Source organism: Macrobrachium rosenbergii, chromosome 40 (assembly GCF_040412425.1).
Source record: "Macrobrachium rosenbergii isolate ZJJX-2024 chromosome 40, ASM4041242v1, whole genome shotgun sequence".
Lineage (NCBI taxonomy): Eukaryota > Metazoa > Arthropoda > Malacostraca > Decapoda > Palaemonidae > Macrobrachium > Macrobrachium rosenbergii.
Window position 1 is genome coordinate 13,519,688 of NC_089780.1, and position 22,999 is coordinate 13,542,686.

Sequence of the window (22,999 nt, forward strand, 5' to 3'; positions counted from 1 at the left end):
TTGAAATTTAAAGTATTTTGAGAATTTTAGTATCGGTACATTTTTAGGAATATAAAGTTCTGATATTTATAAGAAAGATGAGTGACCTATTGAAGGAGGGGGAACTTATAGGAATTCATTATCACAGAAAATAAATGAGTATTCATCTCCAAAATTGTATCAATGAAACAGGATGAAAAACAGGAAGACCAAATATCGATGCTGTAGGTTGCCATGTAAAGAAGCTTATGTCAGCCCAAAAGATAGATTTTATCAAAGGCATTTTATGCTGCAAACAAAGCTGTTTGACTTGTAAAATTGCATAACGAAGAGATTGAAGCCTTTGGAAACAAGTTGAAAATCTGGATGAATATGAAATTTGTTCCAAATTCAGGTATTTAAAATCCACACTCTTAACTTTGGCTTTATTGCATAAAAGTATTAGTACCTATAAGTAATTTTAGTGATGTTACAGGACTCTATGGGGAATGTTGTGAGGAAAGATTGGTAAATACTGTGTTATTGTTGACTGCAAGATAAAACATATTACGATAGAGAGCCCTGAAACAGATGTATGTACTGTAAGGAGATATTTATCCTCTCTCTCTCTCTCTCTCTCTCTCTCTCTCTCTCTCTCTCTCTCTCTCTCTCTCTCTCTCTCTCTCTCTCTCTCTCTCTCTCTCTCTCCACCTGCTAATAAGAATATTTATCTTTTGATCAGGTGCTGAGATTCCATCTCCTCCATTCAGACCCAAGTGAGAAAATCATTCTTCGAATCTTCTTCCCAAAAACTCAGCGTTATGACATTTATGTCGATGATGTCTACGTTCCTCCGAAAAATATTGACAATTCTAAATATCCAGAAAAGTATGAGCTAATGAGTGACAGCAATTCTAATAGTGCATATATTCCTCAGCTGACTGATGTAAGTAGACATTCCACAGTTGATCTACATGAATAACACATTCTGTTTTGATATGAATTATTTTGTGGAACCTCACAAATACTTAGGGCAAAGTTATGCTTATAGTGCCACCTAAAATTGAGTCTTCATTTACAAAAGGATTGTTAAAAATCATAGGATGGGCTTGTTAACATAGCTGTTGGTGTAACAGTGATTAAAGTAATAGCTGTGATTGTCTCTCCTTTAAGAACGTAATTACCATATGGCCCAGTTTGCTTTCCAAATGCTAGGTGGTGATAAAATTCCCGTACTATGAATTGCAGAATTGTATTTGTTTTGATATTAATCAAATATCTTTTAAGCAATCATAATATCATGCTTTGAAGGTAGATTTAAGTTCAGATGCTTTCCTAATAACTGCCTCTCTCTTCCCCAAGGTTGTTTTAATGATTAATATATCCATCCATGGAATTGTTTCTTCATCAACACTATGGAGTATTAATAACTGTTGTTAAAACTATTACCAAAAAGTATATAGTATTGGTATTCATGTGTATACTTGAAATAGATTTAATTTTTTTTTTAGCCCGCAGGATCAAACTTCCTTCAGAGAAATGAGAAGTTCCTTCATGTAACGCTCCATGGAGGTCACTTGTATGAGATAAAGACGATGCCCACTGTAATTTTGAACATGGGGTTAGTAGTAGACCCAGACAACTTCTATGAGGAGGATATCGTCAATAACTTGGCCCTGATGCTAGGTGTTTCCCCTGGAAACGTCAGAGTTACGAACATTATTCGTGAGGACTCTGGTAAAAGAAGGAAGAAGAGGAACACTGTCATATATCAGTTTGAGGTGATTATTATTGCAGTTGAATATTTCCTGTATTCTGGAAGTTCTAAGAATTATTTATCGTAATAACTCATTAAGGACGACGCTGGTCATTTTATCTCTTGTGTTTAACTACGTGTAAATCTGTGTCGTTCAGATTGGTTGGTAATCTTCCTTCACTCCCACAGCTCTTTCTTATAATTTAATTTTCAGAGATACTTCATAAAATGACATGTGTCTTTATTTGGTATTTTCAAAGACGATATCAACTTACTTTACATCAGTGTCACTACCTGAGTTCCTTGAATGCATTTTATATATTTTGTTATTTTTCCTCATTGTTCACAGACTACGCAAAGATACAATAAAGTTTGATAACTTTGTAATTAAAAATTTTAGGGAAAGGTTGATATGTAGTGTTTGGAAAATACATTCACTCTCCTTATTTGCATTAATGCATTTCTTATGATGCATGTCTAGATTTGTAGCATATTTATCCTTGGATAAACGTCAAAGAAAGCTCGTGTAATATTTATTTTTTATACACATACAAGCCTATTGTTTTACTCATGTAATAGTGTTAGTACAGGGGTGTTAACAAAGAAGGTTGCCATCAGTAAGCTAGAGAAGTCTTTAGCCTTCCTCTAAGGAGAGTGCCTCTCATGAGAGGGAGTTTCTTTACTCACTTTGTTGCGAGTCTTCAATTTTAAAAACTAGATAAAATCTAAAAAACAAGATATAAAGCATTATTGTTAATGATGATGAAAAGAAGGTTTATAATGCAGGCAGGGATGCTAGAATCTCTGGTTACGAAGATGGCAAAGACGAATATAGTATCCAGCGACATTATCTCCTTTTTTTGTTATGCAGTTAATTGTGCAGTTTGTCACTTCTTGCCACATTTTTATTCATTTATCCTTGCAGTCTATTTCTGTTTTTCCCTCATTTAGAATTTCCCCTGTTTATCATATGCATTGTTCGTGAGAGTTACTCCACCCTATTAGTTTTGCATTATTTAGTAATTGTCACTGTCCATAGCTGCTCATTATTAACTAAGACTTGTCTCCTTAACAACTTTGTATCACACACTTCTCCACCCACACATTGTTAGATCCTTGTTGAATTTATTGAGAATATATGAGTGATCCTTTTCATGCCCCCAATCTCTCTCTGCTTGTCACCATAGTGCTTTCTGAAAGGTAAACATTGTTTTGAAGGCAGGTCCTCTACCAGCTGCCTTGGATAATGATTGTACTGTACATGTTTGTCTCAAAATTTAATGTAAAACAGTAATTTTTTATAATCACAAACCAAATGTTTTAAAGAAAGTGTCCCTTAAGCCTCTTTATTTGTATCTAATTTGTTTAACTAAATCAGCAGTAACATTTGTTATTCTTTTAGAGATTCTGTCTTGCAGGAACTACTCAGAATTCATGCATGTAGATGTCTCAACTCTCAGATAACACCACATGGCATAATGAAATGAAGAGGATTTTATTTATGGAACAAAAGCATTTTCGTTTATTTGAACTGCCCGAAATATATGAAATAATGCTGAAGAACCTCGTAAATTGACCTTCTTATCTCTTTTCAGTTTGAAATAAGCAGCAAACCAACACCCTCAGCTAATGCTTCCGTTACAGTGGCCGTAAATAGCTCATCAGCTGAAGTTTTGTCTTACGACGATTTACTGAACACTATTGTCAAAGCTGTTGACACCTTCCAGGCAGGCACTTGTGACAGCTGCAACATCACTATTGCTAAATTAGAGGTAAGGAGAATGTAAAGTAATTTCTGCTCATTAAGTTTCAAGTAAAATCCATTTTATCAGATTATATTTACACAACTTTCATCAAAGTACATGCCAAATAATTTGCCTCTCTGTTGTTTGTTTTTGCATTTTTGGATTAATAAATATATTCCTGGTTACATCTTATTTTTACTCATCAGTTATTCTGCAGTTAATCTGTGGGTGATCATTTAAATCCAGAAACATTTATAAAGTCCAAAATTGCTGTTAAAAAGAAAGTAACAATCTGCCATTAAAAATGGTATTTGCAGTGGTGTTTCTTGATCTTTTTCTAAGTAGAATTTATTGCTTATTCATAAAATCTATTTTGTTCTCAATCCTAAAATTGATATGCACCTTTTTCCCTCAGTTAGAAACTTTCCATGCTAGACATGGGTCTGTAAGGGTTATATGCTGCTTCATTTTATTTACAAAAGCCATTTAACACAATGTTTATTTTACGTTTTAGTCTTTAATAACAGTTACTCATTTATTCTTATTACTCCTTGCAAAATTGGAAATAAGTGTTGGAGTGCAATAAAACCTTGTCTTATTGAGTTTAATAAACAGAAAAATCTGTTTGTGGGAGATCAGTCGATAGAAATAAATAAGTGATTGAACCAGGGTAATCAACAAAATTCAAGTTTATTATTCTAAATTCTTGTGATAACTCTTGGTGGTTTCATTACACTATACTTTACAGGCCACCAAAAATGAAAAGTTGCATGAATCACACTACATGCATACGTGTACAGTATTCATTATTGCATTGTTGTTCTCATGGTATGCCTTCAGTTGTGTTACTGCTCAAGATAACCAGTTGTGCTCTGTGGTGTGATAATGATTCAGATGAGGAAATCCTGTGATTGACACTGGCATTTGAAGTTAATAAGTCTTACTTGGGGTAAGACTTATATTAGTGGAGGGAAATGTAACAAGGCAACTGGCGATAGCTAATTGTCTGTAGGGGAGCCAAAGAGAAGGAGAATTATGGAAAAAATTATATAAGCCTCCATACTTTTGAAGAACAGGCTCGAGTTACATATACTGCCATTAACCTGCATTTTCTTTAGATTATAGAGCCCCTGCCACCTCCAAAAGAGCCTCCACCCCCTGCCACTCAAGAAACGGGGTCAGTGGTCGTTACAAATGGGACATTGTTCAGCGACATTCAGCAAGCTCTGGAAGCAGCTAATCTTGATGTTAGCCTGAAGAGTGTTAGCTATGAACAGCCAAGTGCATCCAGGCTCGAACAAAATGTGCCACCAGAAGTCATAGCTCTCACTGTGTTCCAAACTCAGCCTGTATACAATGTCCTCTCCAGTAATGTAAGTGACATTATCAAGTGACATTTGAATGAGTGGTGTTAGGCAACCGAAGTTCAGAAGACTGATTATGGCTGAATAGCTTTTCGTGTTAGTTTTATTTTTATGCTGAAAATAAATTTTTAACTTTTATAATTATAAAGGTCCATTTAAATAGCAAAGTTTAATTCTTTGAAAAGAAAGGACTTTATTGTTATTAATTCCTTATTCAGTTGTTTGAGGCTTTCGGATAATTGAATGTTGGTTAAATAGGAACTTACTTAGCAATGTAACTGAAACCACTAAATACGATATTCTCAAGAATTCAAACCATGGCTTACAAATGTTTCATTGCTGATGTATTCTTGGTCTTGAAAAGGATTATGATACCCTAATTGTGACTGCCATCGCTCTTCGTAACGTGAGAAGTTGAGGAAATAAACTAAATGTTTTATAATTTATTCCTCTAGAAATGAACAACACCAAACTTGATGTCTTATATGGGGAGAACCCACCTTTATTGGATATGCCGTAAATTTAAACATTTTTTTTTTATGAAAAATGAAGAATAAATACATCCCTGTATGAATGGACTGTGAAATCAAGAATTAAATGATGTATTCATTTCAATTTGTCACAAATTCATATGTAACTAGAGTGATAATTTATAACAAATTTTAAGATTAAAACAGGGTACATTTGAAAAGGGAAGCTATTAAATATTGTAACTTTCTCAGTTTTTGATAAAAATTTCAGTGATGTGTCTAGATATTAAAAAAGTGAAGAAATAACTGATATACTTCGTCGATCTAAAGTTTTTATCCTGGTATTCTAACAAACCCCAAAAAACACTTCAGTTACTATAATTAGACTTTGTTTTTGTATGATCAGTTATAGCATTGTTTCCAACAGCATTTCTTCTTCATTGGTTATGTTGTAAACAATACCAAGAATTCCAGTTGTTTTGGAAGCTCTAATTGCCTGAATTTTCTACCAGGGAAGTGTTATCCAGTCTTTGGGACATGAAAGCAATCCTTGGATGGTAACGGCAACTCTTTTGGGAGGCCCAGCTGATGCTGTTCTTCTTGGAACCACGCAAGTCCCTTATTTGAAAGGAGCTGCTAACTTTACCAACCTGTCTGTTAGCAAACCTGGAATGGATTACAGAATTACTTTTAATGTCACACATCCTTCTACAGCTCCTTCATTGCCTATAGATGGGAACACCTTCAAGTAAGTTGCCTTCGTTTCAGTGTAGTTATGAGGATTTTTCGTAGAGTGTGAATGGCCCTTATTCCCTAGAATTTTCTTAAGGTTATGTAAATGGAGCATGAGGATAGAACCGAAAAATAAGGGCAAATACTACTTTGTAACCCATTAGAATCTCGTAACAAAGTAGTCTTTATTGCAGTGTAGCTAATTTAGTGTTCTGATGTGGGGTAGCTAAGAGTATTGTAATTATAGTAGTACGTCACCAACTTATGGTGATACCGACTTACGATGGATTCAATCTTACGGTGCTTTTTGAGCATCGTTAATGGTGTTTTACAGCACCTTAACTTGATGCTGCATCAAGTTACAGTGGCTTAAGCGCCATTGATGGCGCTAATGGCAAGATTAGGCATCAAGTTAACGGTGCTTACTAATCTGTAACTTGATGCAACATAAAGTTACGTCGCCATAAGCCCCATCAAAGCGTCAATAATGGCAAAACAACGACTTATGGCAGAAATCAATTTACTGCGGGGTGCTGGAACAGATCCCTGCTGTAAGTCGAGGACCTACTACCAGTTTGGGTGCCCTAGTATCAGGTAGCTAAGTGCAGTCACTATACGGTATACCTGTTTCTTCCCGTAGTTGAGGATTTGTGTAACAGCATTTCTGACTATGAAATAGCTCCTGTCAAGAGGGATAGATGACTCTATTGCATCTATCCTTGTTGAGAGGAGCTATTTCCATACATGTAGTTGTAAATGCTGTTACACAATCTGAATAAATAGATACTGACAAACACAAAAGTAAAGGGCATTGGTAATAATTTATGTGCATAATATATAATTTTGTCATAATTTAGCTCATGTCACTGAAATTATGATTTTATTTCAAAGAAGGTATTATGTTTATAAACATCGATGGTTCTTCTCAGTGCTACAGCAAAGAGAGTACGGTTGGACTTACTTGATGGACCAGATGCAGTTATGGCCAATGAAACTTTCAACATCACTCTACAGCTTACTGACTTAGACTCTGGATCATATATGGACCCTTCACAGTTAAAGGTATTGTGATACTGTACATGGTAAGGTTTTCCATGTCAGCACATCCTTAAATTAATGTTGGAATGTACTGAATATTTACAGAGAAAATGTCTATCAGAGCAAGCCCTTTTAGCGTTTTGTGGTTGGAAATATTCAGAAGAAAATTTTAAGAAGGGGAAATTTCAACAGAATATTGCAGTAGGTCTGTTCTCAAGAGAAAGTAGCATTCTTATTTCATGAGCCTTTTTTTGGGCCTCACTGGCTGTTCGTCAGTTTTCTCATTTTCACAAATACACAGGAATATTGTTGCACTGGTTTTTTGGGTAACAGTTTATTTAAAAAGCATAGAACTGAGGTGCACCATATTGAAGAGGATTGAGTGCATGTATCATTCGAATTTCTCCAAAAAAATGTAGGAAAAATTTAAATGTTTCTACAGTACTTCTTCAAGTAGTTTCCTTTGTCGAACAGAGGTGCAGCTGTAGTTTTCCCTTAACAGAAATGCAGTCAGATATCACTTGTGATATAATTTGTGCCATAATAATGAAGGTAAGTAATGTGGCAAAGAGTGTTTACTCACAAGTCACAGAATCACAACTCCCATAAACTTCTGACCTTTGCTGCTCTTGGGGGACTTAGTATATATAGGATACTTGGTGACTGTTTTCCACTATTTTTATGTTTAAAGTTTTCTTACAGTATACTTTGGATGCTACTTGCCTGCTGTATGTGTTCAGCCCGATTTGGAGAGAAATGAAAGGGGTTTGGGGTTTGCCTATGAGTATGAGAGTTGTGCCTTTAACATGGGAGGGGAATAACAGAGAGAAATTACCTTTATTGCCTTCACATATTGACAGTTCTCAATTACAGTAATAGGTTGATGGAGGTGGAGACTTTCACTGGAAAGTCATTCTGAATGAGCATGGTGAGTAAGGTTACAGAGAAATTTGTTAGTGTTAGACAAAGGGAAATTTACAACTGTGTTGGAATAGTTACTTTATTCAAAACAGGCATGAAATAAAAGAAAAAATCAGTAATGTGAAATATCTCAGTTCAAAAATTTAAAATGTTTGTTTCCACAACATCATCAATAATGTAGTAACGGCCTAGTTTTTTTGTTAAATTGTTCATCTGGTGCAAGAAAAAGGAAGCTGCATTGATTTATGAGGCTTCAGTCACACGTGAAGATTTTGTGTATAGGAACTGTATACAGGCTGTTGTATATTCTGATGGATAAGTTGATGTCTTGAGATTTTAAACATCAGCTCTCAAAAACTTGAGGTCATCTAATGTGCTTAGCAAAGAGGTTTTCGTAGCCCATGATTTTGTGTGTTGCTACCTTAGCATTGTAACTTGTACAAGCTACAGTATATCTAGAATTTATTAACTTTTATCATATGGTCTTCAGTGCTGATTTAGTTTAGTTCAGTGTAATAATGCAGTGGCTTTTACATGTTCATTTCATAGGGTCAGCAAATGTCTGGAAGTGTGGTGCTGATGGATGGTGGAAGTGTTCAAGTTGAAGGAGACACTAGGTGAGTTACGCCTGATTCTGAGTTAACAGCTCAGCCTGTAATTCTTGTATTTAGTTGTTTGCCTAAATGAGATATACTTTTGGTAACCAAAGATCATGATGAAAAGGAATAGATAAAAACATGTTTCAACTGAAATTCAATAGTGTACATTATAAATGGCAATATAAAAATTAGGAATATTTACTTAGACTTATTGACCAGATTGTATTTTGGTACATTTTTGAGACAGCAGCTTTCATTTTACAGTTTACATCAGACTTAAGTTGCTTGTTTTTTTTTTCAGCTTTACTTTTGTAGGTGGCAATATGACATCCTTTACTTTGGACTTGTCATTCTCTCAGTATGCATCTAATTACACCATCAAGATAATAGCATCTGTTCAGCCGGCTGGATGGAGTCTTCTTAAATACGGTCAGTCTTTTGCTTTTCATTATTGACATTAATATTTTTCTATGAATAGAAATTGAATGAGCTAAATAAATTTATGAATTTTCATGGGAAATTATTCTTAGCCAGTAGGCCTATGCACAATAGAGGTTGAAATGACACCAAATGCTATTAACCACAAGACCTCATTGCAGATGAGGGAGGGTGGGTTTCATTGCCCAAAAAGTATAAACAGGGAGGGAGGCTCACAGACTACAGTACTACTGTTGCTTTGTGACATACTTGTAAAGCTGATATGTTGAGAACAGTAGAATAAAAAGAATAGCAGCTTGATTGATGGGACTGAGATTGCTAGAGTGCTGGTATAATCAGAGCATCCATTAGCAAACAGTAAAAACCTACGTATTGTGTATAAGGTCTTTATTTCCCAGAGGTCTCAGCAGAGACATGAGGATTAACAGAGCAAATAGAGGTTTCAAAGAGCTGTGACAACAAAATGGTACAATTCATGGATAGAGTGCATTGAAAAGAGTTTAATTCAAGTTATGAAGTTGCTGATAGATGTGTCACTCAAAAGCTGACAAGACATTTCTAAATCTTTGCATTTAATGAGAATTTCATCAGAAAAAATATGAGTACCGTATATAGTATGAGAGTTGTAGTAGGATATAGGCCATTAGAAAGGCACAGAAAATTATGAAAATGGATAGATGTTAAGGTCAAGATTCAGTGCCTAGACAGAAGGGAAAGAATGAATCTGCTACTTGTTAAAACGTGTGAAGGCAGTATTTCATTGTTTCATCTCCCTCTTATCCATTTTCTCTTTCTTAATAAAATGAAACTGTGAGAAGCTGACAGTTGATGCTTGGTTCATATTCATGAAGGTTTCAGAGGTAAAATCTTATTCAGATTTGTTTGGAAATTTCAGATGTAATTTTGGGCTTGTTATTGCCATCAACCCTTCCTCCAGTGTCATCGACCCTTCCTCCAGAGTCATCACCCCTTCCACCAAAGCCATCAACACTTCCACCAGAATCATCAACACTTCCACCAGAGTCATCAACACTTCCTCCAAAGTTGCCAACACCCCCATCAAAGTCATCAACACCTCCTCCAAAGTCGACACCTGCTCCAGTTGTAGCACCTTATACTGTGCAAGTGACTTTAGTAGGAGACAGAGCTGCTGATAATCTGGCTGGTAATGAAGCTGAGGTGAGAGGATTTTTGCAATAATATCAAGTGATTCTAATTTTAATTTAGAAATTATAATGCATGGTTAAATGATTATGAACTTTGCTCAGCAGAATAACATTTTAGTTGAAAGACTGGAAACTTGCTTTTCCTAGTCCTAATATTGTTGATGCTTTGATAAAATACAGTTTTTTTATCATTCAAATTTGCATGAATCTCTCAGTCATCTGGGAGGTTTCAGCTTTCAGTTGTTATCACTAGGTCAGGCATAAATTTCAGTCAGTGCATTGATAAAGTCTGTTATAGTGAATGAATGGCAGGTTTTGCGAAATAATGAAGCTGAAAATAGCAAATTCAAGCATAATAAACCTAAAGTAGAGTTGTGACACTCACCAACATTTATTTAAGACACAGAAGCAAACAACACCATTCTTTATGAAAACTGGTGGCACATATCTGCCATGTTACTGAAATAGTCACCCCTCTTGAACCTGAAATGAAAGCGGTGTACAACTCAGACTACAGTCAATATTCTTAACTCTAATATAGCTTGCTAATGTTTATTTTTTATGAAAGGAGATACAATAAAGCTATATTGTATTTTATGAATTGCCACACCATACAAGTTTAATGAACAAACCAAATTGCTAAAGGTTCAAAAGAAATTTTTGCAGAGCTTATCAGTCACTGCTTACTGAAATAGAGATTCTTGGCTCTCATACAGGGGTTTGTCTTTACATGAATAAAAATGATAAAGATAATTCAACCTTTTCCCACACACTGCAACTCCTCGAAAACCTGACACTGTAATTAGGCAAACAGGATTAATGGGATTTCTGTCTGTGTGTTATTCACTGGTAATTAAAATTAGGTTAGTAACATAAATTATATTTTCCTGAGTTGTGTAAAAACATTTTAAACATTCAATAGTATTCCTGAAATATTCATGATCATTTATGGTTCTCTTCATGATCATACTTAGGTTCTTATGTATTCCAGTTTGCTAGTCTTTTGACTGATGTCCTGAAACGTGAAGGAGGGACTGATGTACATTGGTCAGTGACAGTTTCCATTGCTCGGGGTATGAGACCATTTGCTGAAATACATGTAAGTATCTTTTCAAGTCTTGTTGATTTTTGACTATGTGGTAAGAGAAATAGTTCAGTACAATTACGAAAGTAGCATTTGAAATGGTGACTTGCCTTAATGCAGCAGACTTGACTAGACTAAAAGTTATGAACAGCAACTAAATTTAGTGAACTGAAGACACTGCTAGAATTGTGTGTTGGCATTTGATTAAATATGAAAGGTGGCAGGTGATCTTATGATAATGCAAGCAAAAAACTCAAAGACTTAAAGCTCCTCACAATGAAAAATCTTTATATGCCACATGTTTTTAATTGCCAGCAATGAATACTTGACAGGATCCAAACAAAATCATACAGATTAAAAGGTGACATATTGTGTGGTTGGATTGTCTTAGCAGACAATTGCAGAAGTAATTATTAAACCTAGTAGCCAAAATCTGTGTAAGTGGTGCAAAGGGTTTTGGTTTCTTAAACCGAATCCTTTTAGAAAGTAGGGTGAGCAATAACCTCTTTGATGGATGCAATTACTTAGAAAAGACTTTATACGTTAACAAGCATGACACAGTAAGATGTTGACAGAAATAACCTAAGCAAGTTAAGTGTGCATATAACTGACTTCAATCTCAAATCACTCACAGTAAAAAGAATATTGTGATATCAAGACTAGTCAGGTGTTTAATGCAACCATAAAATGGTCATACTTGAAGAAAAAATACACATTCATATTTTTATGTATCAGGCTTCTGGGGAGAAGGAGGCAGTGAAAGATGCCGTGCAGACTCTTTGTAAGTCGGTATCTGGACTCGAAGTTCAGTTGTTATTCAAGTCCGTCTTATTTACGATGGTAAACATGAACATCTATGATCAAGGAATCCACCGAAGATGTCCTAGAAACCTGAACTCCCGCATAATCATTGAAATCGTCCAGAAAGTTAATGGAAGGAACAGGAACTAGGAAAACCAAGTTGAGAATAATTATAAAAATACAAGGAGAGTAAGTAAAAAAATGAATGCAATCCTGGTTGTACAGTAAGCTTGATGGTGAAAATCTTTTACCGAAAGTTGCCTCCAGATTTGCAGAGTTTTCCATCTGTGACCTTTGGAGTGAAATATTAGGTCTTGCACCCACAGCACCTTCAGTCTTTTGCACCCAAAAGTTATAAGAAAAGCATTATAAGATTATCATTGATTTCTGTATAACAAGCAGCTAATAATTGATATCAGAATTTTTAATATTTCTATCTTTGTGATATTTCATCATAATGTATAGTTTGGAAATTGATGTTAATGATATGCATTTTGTGAAACTTCTTTTTGTGGCATGTTTAAGTTTTCAAAAAGTATTCACGAAAACTGCCACTAAAATACAAGATTGATATCCTTTGGTATTTTATTTTCCTCCTGATATCTTTTGGCGTCTTATTTTCCTCCTGGCCATTAAATTTTCTTTCAGAAGACATTGATTTAATTTTCAAGCATGGTAATGTTGAAAGCAACAGTCTCAGAAAATTAGCATTGTGGTCTTTTGTTTTCAACTGCCTTTTCTCAACAATTCATCGTACAGAATCAGTGCAAGATTGATATGCCAGCCTTAGGGGAACTTTCAAGTGCCTCAGCTGGTTGTGTGTGGAGGGAATTGTTGGGAAGAGGCCAAAGTAGAAGGGCCTAGAAGCCTGAAAGGAGGAAATATTAAGAATTTCTCAAAGGCTTCAAGATGATGTAAAGATAAAAAATGTTGAATGTATGGCCAGGAGCATAATTTTGAGGGTGAATAATTTATTTCATCTTTTCACTAAATTTTTTTCCACATCACTGTGGGTGAAACAGAACCAGCGTTTATGGTGTATGTTGAAGTCAAGTTGTCAAAAAGAAGGAAGAAATATTCATTGCAAGAAGGATGCTTGGAGAAACAAAAAAAAGAAAACTTAGCATTAGGTAAACAATAGCACAAGAAGAGAATGATCTTGGAAGTTGGATGAAGAATTTAGAATGCTTACATGGCAATAGGGGCCACAGTGGAGAGCTGACAATAGATCCAACAATAGGAAGAATTTAAAGACACTGGACTTTGATGAAGTTCATTTTGACTGGATTTTGAGGATGTAAAACATACTGGAAGAATGTGTTGTCGTGAGCAACAAGTAACACAGATGCCCCAGATGTGAGTGAGGTGGAAACGAATTTTCCTCAAAGCCGTTGAAAAAACGGCATGGAAATTACAGCCATAAAATATGCTTTCTAAGATCTCTCAATTTTGACTCAAGGCTTTTTATCTTTAATGAAGTAAAAAGAGAATATAATGCAAGCATTATTCTCCCATTTAGAGACGAATCGAACATCTCCCGCATGTGATGAGTTGTTCTTTACCAAGCTCATTGCTGTAGTCATTTCTGTAATATCCACTGGACATGCAGTTATGTACTTCTACATGAAGTATTTTACATTATTCTGTATATTACATCAGTGTTTTTGTTATCTCACAGGAGCTGTTAGGAATGAAAAAAATGGAGTAAGGGGTTTTGATGGTTGATATGCATAAGGGTGAACTGTGAGCGTACATGATTGTGGTGAAGTTAGAACATTTGTATTGCTTTTGCATCTTGCTGGATTGAGAAGCTGGTAAAGAGAGTTTAGTGGAAAGGAAATGGCTTTGTTAACCAGGATGAAGGTGAAGCTTAATGGCTGACTACGGGTAAGTAAGGGTATCCATTTGTAACCAGTCAACTTTTATGAGGTGTGTATAAACGACTGTATGCCTCTATGAAGTGCCCTTACGAAGAAAGTATAGATTTTGTGTGATTACAAAACGGTAGAACTCAATGTGAAAGGTCTTATTATAAATGAGAAAGATGCTGGGAGATGTACTGTTCTAGAGGCTGGGAAGCAGAGAAAGATCTCCAAAGTGAGGTGGTTTTGCAGATGATAAGGAAGGCCACAGGAGTATTTATTTAGTAAGAATAATGGTGGGTGTGGAAGAAGCAGGCCAAAGACCAGTAGGGAAGCCTGGAAAACTATGGAGAAAAGGCATAAAGAAAGATTAGGACCAGAGAGGGATGCAAACAGAAAATGCAAAAGGCAGAAAAGAGCTGAGAGGGCATTTTTTGCGTATAACCCCTCAAAACGATAACCGTTGATTTTGTCATTTTTGCATGTGTAGTTTATTATCGAATATAAAATTATTAATGTTTATTGGAATTGTGCCGCCTTAACTTGCTAATGTATCACCATCCATCTTTTATAGTTTTATTTTTTTTTTAATCTGTTAAGAAAAGTGAATTACCTCCTCTTTTAGAAAGATTTACATTAGCCCTCTGCTTTTTAGTCTCTTTTATTGCAGTCACACTTTAAAATGTCTGTTTTTACCTTTGTATTTTGTTATGAGTTCAGGTAACACTGCGTTCTTTCTGTTATTCCCTTTATCCTATGATAAAAGGGTTCTAATGTAATTTGTCAAAATATTTTTTCTCTTCATTCTTAATATCTACAGAACAAAAATAAACTACATAACTTTATGTGATGTTATAAATTTCATGCATTAGGTACGTTAAAAGATCTAAAACTACTGTAGTTTATATATACTTTACATTACCTGTTTTTTTACCTGCGAGAAAAAAGAAAAAATAAGAGAGGCATTGGCTTACATGGTCCATCGTAACAAACACCTTTGTTTTCTCAATTCAGTCCTCTGTGTATTAGTCGGAAGTGTTGTGTTCCACTCTGCGGGACTCGATGCTGTATAGGTAACGCAGCCCCTTTAGACCCTGGAAACAATTTGATTTGTATTTAGTGTGATGGTAAGCTATGATATCCACTTTTTCTCTCTCTCTCTCTCTCTCTCTGTTGAATATTATGAAGAAGGAATTATACCGCTGCCCCATATTCTTTTGAAGCGTGAATTTCCAGTGAATGGCCCCCCGCCCCCAGGTTTGTTCCATATAAATAGGAGTTTGTCTCCATAATAATAATAATAATAATATAAATAATAATAATAATAAATAATAATATAATAATAATAATAATAATAATAATAATAATAATAATAATAGTTATTGTTATTGTTATTACCAGTAAGATATATTTGTGTGTGCATGTGTATTTACACATTACGTAGAACATTAAATAACAATATAATAATAATAATGATAGTATTATTATTATTATTATTATTATTATTATTATTATTATTATTATTATTATTGCCAGTAAGATATATTTGTGTGCATGTGTATTTACGCATTGCGTAGAAACGTCATTACCTCATACACTAGCTCCATACACCACTTAACAAAACGAGAGAAAGGGCGGCAAGAACTTTCTTTTCAGGAAAGCAACCAAGCAAAATCAATAAAGTAAACGGACTCCCAATAATATATCGTCTTTCTCACTCGAACATTGCTTGAGGAAAATGCAGTCCATATCAGATTGTCGCATTGCATGACAGGTTTCTTATCAAAGGAGTTTGTTTAGGTACTCTCATTTCTTTATTTTATTTCTCTCTCTCTCTCTCTCTCTCTCTCTCTCTCTCTCTCTCTCTCTCTCTCTCTCTCTCTCTCTCTCTCTCTCCTTGTCTGATTTAATTACGGCGCAGAAGTTATCTAAAATAGCTTGCTCAGGAGGAAAGGTTTATGTAACTGGTACTTGAAATACTTTGTTTGGTCGAATAATTCTGTTTAACGTTATGTAACATAGTTTTTTTTGTGTTTGTAATATATTTTGTTTGTTTGTTTGTACTATTTCTGCATCGCAGGCTTGCAAACAAAAGCTTAGAAACCTAGGAGTGCAAAGACAATATTGAAGTAAAGGCCAGTTAACAAAGCAATGAAAAAGAAAGGAAGTCAAGTAGAATATATATATATATATATATATATATATATATATATATATATATATATATATATATATATATATATATATATAATATATAAATATGTAGTTATATATATATATATATATATATTTATTATATATATATATATAAATTATATATATATATAGATACATATACTGTCGGTTATGTGTGTTTGGTCATATGGATTTTTTCTTAAAAGTTAAGTGGAAACCGACAAACTTTGAGAAAGGAAGACGCAAGCAAAAGAAGCCATTGGTCCCTCTCTCCCTTTTAGTGGAGATTCTTGTGACTGAAAGCTACGGCTGTCGTTAACAGAAAACCGTCATAAATGTCAGGAAATCAAAGTTACTTTCACACCAAATAATTCCCTAACTCAACTCCCTTTTAGTTTTCTGTAAAGAACAAAACGTGTTTGAAGAGACAGCTCTGTCTGTCCCTCCGCACTATCTTCTGGTGGTCACTTTTCTGTCCGCCCTCAGATCTTAAAATCTATTAAGGCTAAGGGCTGCAAATTGGTGTTTTGCTTTTTTTTTCATCCACCCTCCACTCATCAAACATACCAAATTGCAGCCATCTAGCCTCAGTAATTTTTATTTTATTCAGTGTTGTTTTAGCCATAATCTTGCTTTGAAACAGTTCAACGATATTTGTTAGGATAGCCACCAATTTGATTTTTTTATACCAAGACGAAAATATATTTGATGAATAATAATAATAGTTATCATTTTTATCAGTTATATTGTTATTTAATGTTCTACGTAAGAAGAATGATTTAATGGGTAAAAGTCTGACAAAAAGATAAAGCATTAATGTTTGAGACCACCGAGGATATATCTATTTTCGGTGGCCTTGATTATACGCTGTGGTGGTATTTTAAGGAACAGTTGGAAACTCCATTGTCTTCCGAAGAAAGTGGCATATGTCTAATTTTGGTGGTTTTTTTTTTAGGAATAATTGAACAACTAATTTTTTAGGTCTTGAGACAGTTGTATACGATAATTTTTGTGGTGAGGAAAAGGAAAGTTGTATAGGTCTTTTTTTTTTTTTGTTGCGTTAGTTGTAATTCGATGATATAAGTTTGGTGGTCTTAACTTATTGTCTGTCTTTGTTAATTTTGAAACAGCTGGTACAAAGGATTTGTTTGTACAAGTCTAATTTAATTTAATTTTTTTATACCAAGATGAAAATTATTCGATGAATAGGGTAAAGTTCTCGGGTTTTTTCAGTTACTTTGACTTTATTCATAGGCTACAAGAACAAGACTGATTTAATGGGTAAAAGTCTGACAAAAAGATAAAGCTGTCTAATGTTTGTGGTCTTCTTTTAAGGAATAGTTGTGTATGTCTAATTTTGGTGGTCTTCTTGTAAGGAATAGTTGTACAAGTCTAATTTTTGTGTTCTTGTAAGGAACCGTTGTATATGTCTAATTTTTGTGGTCTTTTAAGGAATAGTTGTATATGTCTAATTTTTGTGCTGAACATGTAAGCAATACACATATATATATATATATATATATATATATATATATATATATATATATATATATATATATATATATATATATATATATATATATAGAGAGAGAGAGAGAGAGAGAGAGAGAGAGAGAGAGAGAGAGAGAGAGAGGTTTGAAAAAGGGCAGTCGCAAAATAGATGAAGCGACGAAGGCAGTTGGCAGGATCTATGCAAAATATCTGAACTAAAAGTGTCGTGGACACAGGGATTATGGAAAGAACGGTCTAGCACGGAAGTAGAGTATTAATACTAAAAACGAATGAAAGATAAGGTCATCAAGTACAAAACATGAAATGATGACGAAGAGGTATATAAAAAAAGGGAGGGGTGGAGTTAAAATAGTGAAAATATAGATACCAACGTTCCGATTGGCTTTCGTAACGTCAAGAAAGTTGGGAACGAGAGGTATGTAAAACGTAAGTAGATTTTGGGAGTGTTGAAAGAAAGGGAGAGAGTGAGACGTCGGGAGGATTCAAAATAGGAATTGAAAAAGAATATCCCATCACAGTAAGAGAGCGCACAAGAATCTTAATAGATATCAGTGTTTGTTGCGGAAGTTTCCAATACAAGGGAATTCATTCCCTGATTCATGAGTTGAAATATGTGCACGGCAGTCACTTTGACGTTTTACTGAAGCCACACCGTGTTCATTAAGATAATCTCTCTCTCTCTCTCTCTCTCTCTCTCTCTCTCTCTCTCTCTCTCTCTCTCTCTCTCTCAATAATTATATATATTATATATATATCTCATGTCAATAATTATATATATATATATATATAATGTACTGTATATGTATATAATTGTATATAATATATATATATATATATATATAGCTGTATTCCATTCAAATTAGAATAAAGATGTCAAGTATGCCCAACCTTTTACACCTTTCATTTTCTTATGTGGAATACAACTGGGTAGTATATATATATATATATATATATATATATATATATATATATATATATATATATATATATATATGCATATATACACGTGTGTGTATATGTGAGTGTGTTTGCATTATGTAAATCGAACAACGTAAGGGTGAACGCACTCACACTCACAAACCTCTGTAAAAAAAAAATATATACAGGTAATATTTCCCCGAACAGTTATGGCTCCATACTCCATGTTTCCGACGACATAAAGATTAACATCATAATAGTTACGGAATGGAAACGCTGCGTTCGCTTACCTCAGCTCAGTATATGTGGCAGCAATTATAATGCAGTAAAAGGAACGAAAACGGTACAGTTTTAATATTAGAATACGGTGTACCGTTAGGGCATTCAGGTTTTATTAATAAGAATTAAAGGAAGGTTTCTTTTTTATTTGAGTGATTGTGATAAAGATTAGTGATTTTCGTATATATATATATATATGTGTGTGTATGTGTAATTATGTGCATATACATTTATATATATATGAATACATATACATTTTATTTGTGTATATATATATATATATATTATATATATATATATATACATATTTATATATGTGAATATGTAATATATATATATATATATATATAAATATATATATATATAATTCAACTTACTTTATCAGATATTTCCTTATAGTTCTTACAGGTCATCATTATCCATTCTTATCTTTTACCCATCACTTGTTTTTTTACATGTTTTTATTTAACTTGACGTCTCCATCTGTCTGTCTGTCCGTCATCAAATCTTGTAACTCAATTTTCGACCTGTTCCCTTCGTCCGATGGACTTGAAATTTTGCTTGGTTACTCAATCCCGGTGACAATACAATCTTACATGATCAGTAGGTCAGCAGTGACCTCTAGTAACCCTACAGCGACCTCTCCAAGTATCTCAGGATTTGTATGAAACTCTTCGGATTTTTCTCACAACTTCTTTGATGCGGTAAATAACTCTTGGGATTTTTCAAACCTTCTTTGGCTCGACAGGATATCAATTTCGTTAGCTACAATCATAAATCCGTTACAGTTTCTGTCAAAGCTAAAAGTATAGAATAAAAACTATAAATAAAAATTTTTTTAAACATGCTCTTATTAAAATGCACTAAAAAGTGAAAAATAAATCTCTTGAGACACACCAGGATTTTCTTACAATTAATCATGTCTACAAAAATAAAAGCGTGGGCGCTAAACATGGAAGGAAATGCTAAGAGAAATGAAAAAAAATATATATTTCTTTTCTTGTAGCATTTCCTTCCATGTTTGGCACCCACGCTCTTATTATTGCAGACATGGTTAATTGTAAGAAAACCCTGGTGTGTCTCAAGAGATTTATTTGTCACTTTTTAGTGCATTTTAATAAAAGCGCGTTTTAAAAATGTTTTATATGTATATATACTTTTTTTTCATTTCAGACCTACACTTCATAAGGGCATCAGTATAATTATAAAGAAGAAAAGGTGGAGTTTTTCCTTTCCATGTAAATTGTTCAGAGTGTAAGAAGAGGTTCTGTATTGAAGACCACAAGGAAGGTTGTGATTCTGTGATGCCGTGTTCAGTACTTCCTATAGTGAGTGTTAATTGACTTTGGGTACAATATTTGTTATTTATTTAGGTATGCACATACTTAAGGAAACACACATATCACAGTGACATTAAGGATACATAAAATACAGATGTGTCTCCTTGAAAGATATAAATGATCTTGTTTCATTTCATATTTAGGTAAGTAATATATTCTCAATCTGGACGTGTGAATTCACATTTTACATACAGACATACCTATATATATATATATATATATATATATATATATATATATATATATATATATATATATATATATATATATATATATATATATATATATATATATATATAGACATAGTATAGATAGATAGATAGATAGATAGATAGATAGATAGCTAACTGGATAGAATAATAACTGTAAATGTACACACTAGATGTAGACATAGTACAAAATGTATGTAGCAATATTGCTCAGGAAATTACTGTACAGCAAAAGAGTTTGAAAACGTTTGCAAGAGGAATAATAATCTGAGAGTAAATGAACACGGAAAATAAGAGGACGGAACTATAAATGCTGATACTGTATGGATGGTGGAAGAATGGAAGTGGTTGATTTGTATTAGGAATTTGGAAGCAAATTTAATGGGTAACGGTAAGATTGAGGAAGAGGAGTCACTTGATATGTGCACCAAGAAAGGTGGCGTACTGTTTGCACAAGACTGGAGAGACTGGAACTCTCTATGAAAATCAAGATAGGTACATATGGAAGGATTGTTGAGACAACTTTCCAGTATGGTAGTGAAGTGTGGAAGTTAAATAGGAATGAGACAAAAAATGGAGTAAGCCTTTTAGGTGAACTGTTTGCGTAACATATGCGATGCAAGAAGAACTGATAGGTTGAGAAAGTTGTATATGCATAAAAAGAACTGGTAAAAGGGTTAGCATAAGTGAAAACCGATCCTATTATTTTCAGATGGTCTGGGCATGTAGAAAGAATGGACAGTGCGAGGTTGGTGAAAAGCTGACATAATTAAAAAAATTGTAGAGGGAGGGTGGAAAGCAAACCAAGAAAGCATTGGATAGACTGGGTGAAAGATCTATCAGAAAAGAGGCACCTCAGTATCCTTGAGAATGTGTGAAGTATACGGGTAAATGGTGCAGTTTGTGGTAAGGGGTTTCGGTATACTGCTTATGAGCCGTCTGTGTAAGTATATGAAGTAGCTAATTGTTTGGAAGTATTCTTGCACACTGGGTACTTGAACAGTTCCGGAGTCAAGGACTGAATATTGCAATGATCATATTCTTGTTTTTCATTCAGGTAGGAAAAAGGCTAAATGTTGCATATATATATATATATATATATATATATATATATGTATATATATATATATATATATATATATATATATATATATATATATATATATATATATATATATATATATATATATATAAATATATATGTGTGTGTGTTTCCTTAAAAGCATGTCTTCCATTGTCACTTCCACATTCTCACGTTACAAACTCGCGCATACAATTGTATTCAATGGGAAAGAAAGAGAAAATAACTTATTCGTGCATCTCCCCAGTTCATATTCGTCCCCTAACGTAATTGTACAACCCGGTCATACATAATATAATATTTAAAGCGCGGCGCTTCTTGGGGGAAAATGCCCTTGACGTTATTTGCGGAGAATTTTCATCAGCATTCCGTCCGGAATTACGTTATGAAAAGGTTTTTCGTTTGTCTCCTGAAAGTAAACGTTTGGAGGGAGACGGACGTTTTTGAATAAACATGGAAGAGTGTTGTTACCTGGGTGGTGCGGCCTGTCTCGTGGAAATGAATGCATTTTTCGTGTCGTGTTACCCCTCTCTCTCTCTCTCTCTCTCTCTCTCTCTCTCTCTCTCTCTGTGTTGTTGGAGTTGGGATATTTGGGTCACGATACAATGATGGTGGTTAGAAATGTATTTTTTGTAAGTTATTTTTAATTATTAACGGCATTCTTCGTTTTACCCATAATATCGACTCGGCAACTTGCTGTGATTTGTTGTTCTGCTGTAACACATCACAACTGTCGTTTGATTATACAAGGCTACTTTCCAAGACATTAAATTTGTCTTTATAAGACTTGGGCAAAGATAGACAGTAGAGCAGATATTTGGGATACATTAATTGCAAGTTTCAGTAGTCTTCCTCTCAAATGTTGTTTTTTTGACCTTGCCTTCGAACGCTGATGCATTGTAAGCCTATCTCTTTGTTGTTGTGAACTTCAGCCAACTCCATTGTGATCGCTGTTTTGTTTTCTCTTCATCAGAACTCTGGGTCCTTTTAACAGCGTTCCGTAGGAGGGTTTCTTGTCTTCCCTTTTCAAAAATCTAAGTGTAGGTAAACAAATAGAAAACTGGGTAATTGTCTTAGGTAGTATGGGCCTAAAATTAAGAAACTGTTCGACAGAATAATGTGGGCTGCCTTTTTAGGGCTAGGAAGGATTTAACTGCAAACTGAGCGTGGATCACTTTACCAGGATATCCGTAAAGAGAACGTATGGCGAAGTAGCACATAACGCTCGATTATTCTTGCTTCGTTCTTTTATATGATTCGTGAAGGCGAATCGTAACGAACAAGCACTGGCTGTAACGAGACAAGTGTGGTGACACAATGTCGGAGTTTTTTTTTTTCTACATCCCCAAAATATAGATGAAATCAATAATTAATCAGGATTGCATCAAGAATTACTGCTTCACACGATTTAGTTGTGTGTAGGAATAATCAAATCAAAGACCTTAGATCAAATAGGGCTTTATAGATATATCGGTGGTTATTTTAGACACCGTGAGAGCAATATTTTCCCAGAGATTTAATAAATTTCTAGAATAATCTGCCAGAATTTTA

At 34.2% G+C, this 22,999-nt stretch overlaps 1 protein-coding gene across 1 annotated transcript in view; it reads left to right on the top strand.

The window, feature by feature from the left end:
* Window positions 1-12,583, top strand: part of LOC136826322 (fibrocystin-L-like) — a 113,056-nt gene extending 100,473 nt beyond the window's left edge. The window contains exons 69-79 of the mRNA XM_067083572.1: window positions 701-904; window positions 1,470-1,739; window positions 3,310-3,486; window positions 4,578-4,832; window positions 5,806-6,041; window positions 6,955-7,087; window positions 8,534-8,601; window positions 8,885-9,012; window positions 9,917-10,200; window positions 11,179-11,286; window positions 12,007-12,583. Of these exons, the coding sequence (XP_066939673.1) occupies window positions 701-904; window positions 1,470-1,739; window positions 3,310-3,486; window positions 4,578-4,832; window positions 5,806-6,041; window positions 6,955-7,087; window positions 8,534-8,601; window positions 8,885-9,012; window positions 9,917-10,200; window positions 11,179-11,286; window positions 12,007-12,222 (2,079 nt within the window). The 3' untranslated portion in view covers window positions 12,223-12,583. The remainder of the gene's footprint in view (window positions 1-700; window positions 905-1,469; window positions 1,740-3,309; window positions 3,487-4,577; window positions 4,833-5,805; window positions 6,042-6,954; window positions 7,088-8,533; window positions 8,602-8,884; window positions 9,013-9,916; window positions 10,201-11,178; window positions 11,287-12,006) is intronic.
* The last annotated feature ends 10,416 nt before the right edge of the window (window positions 12,584-22,999 follow it).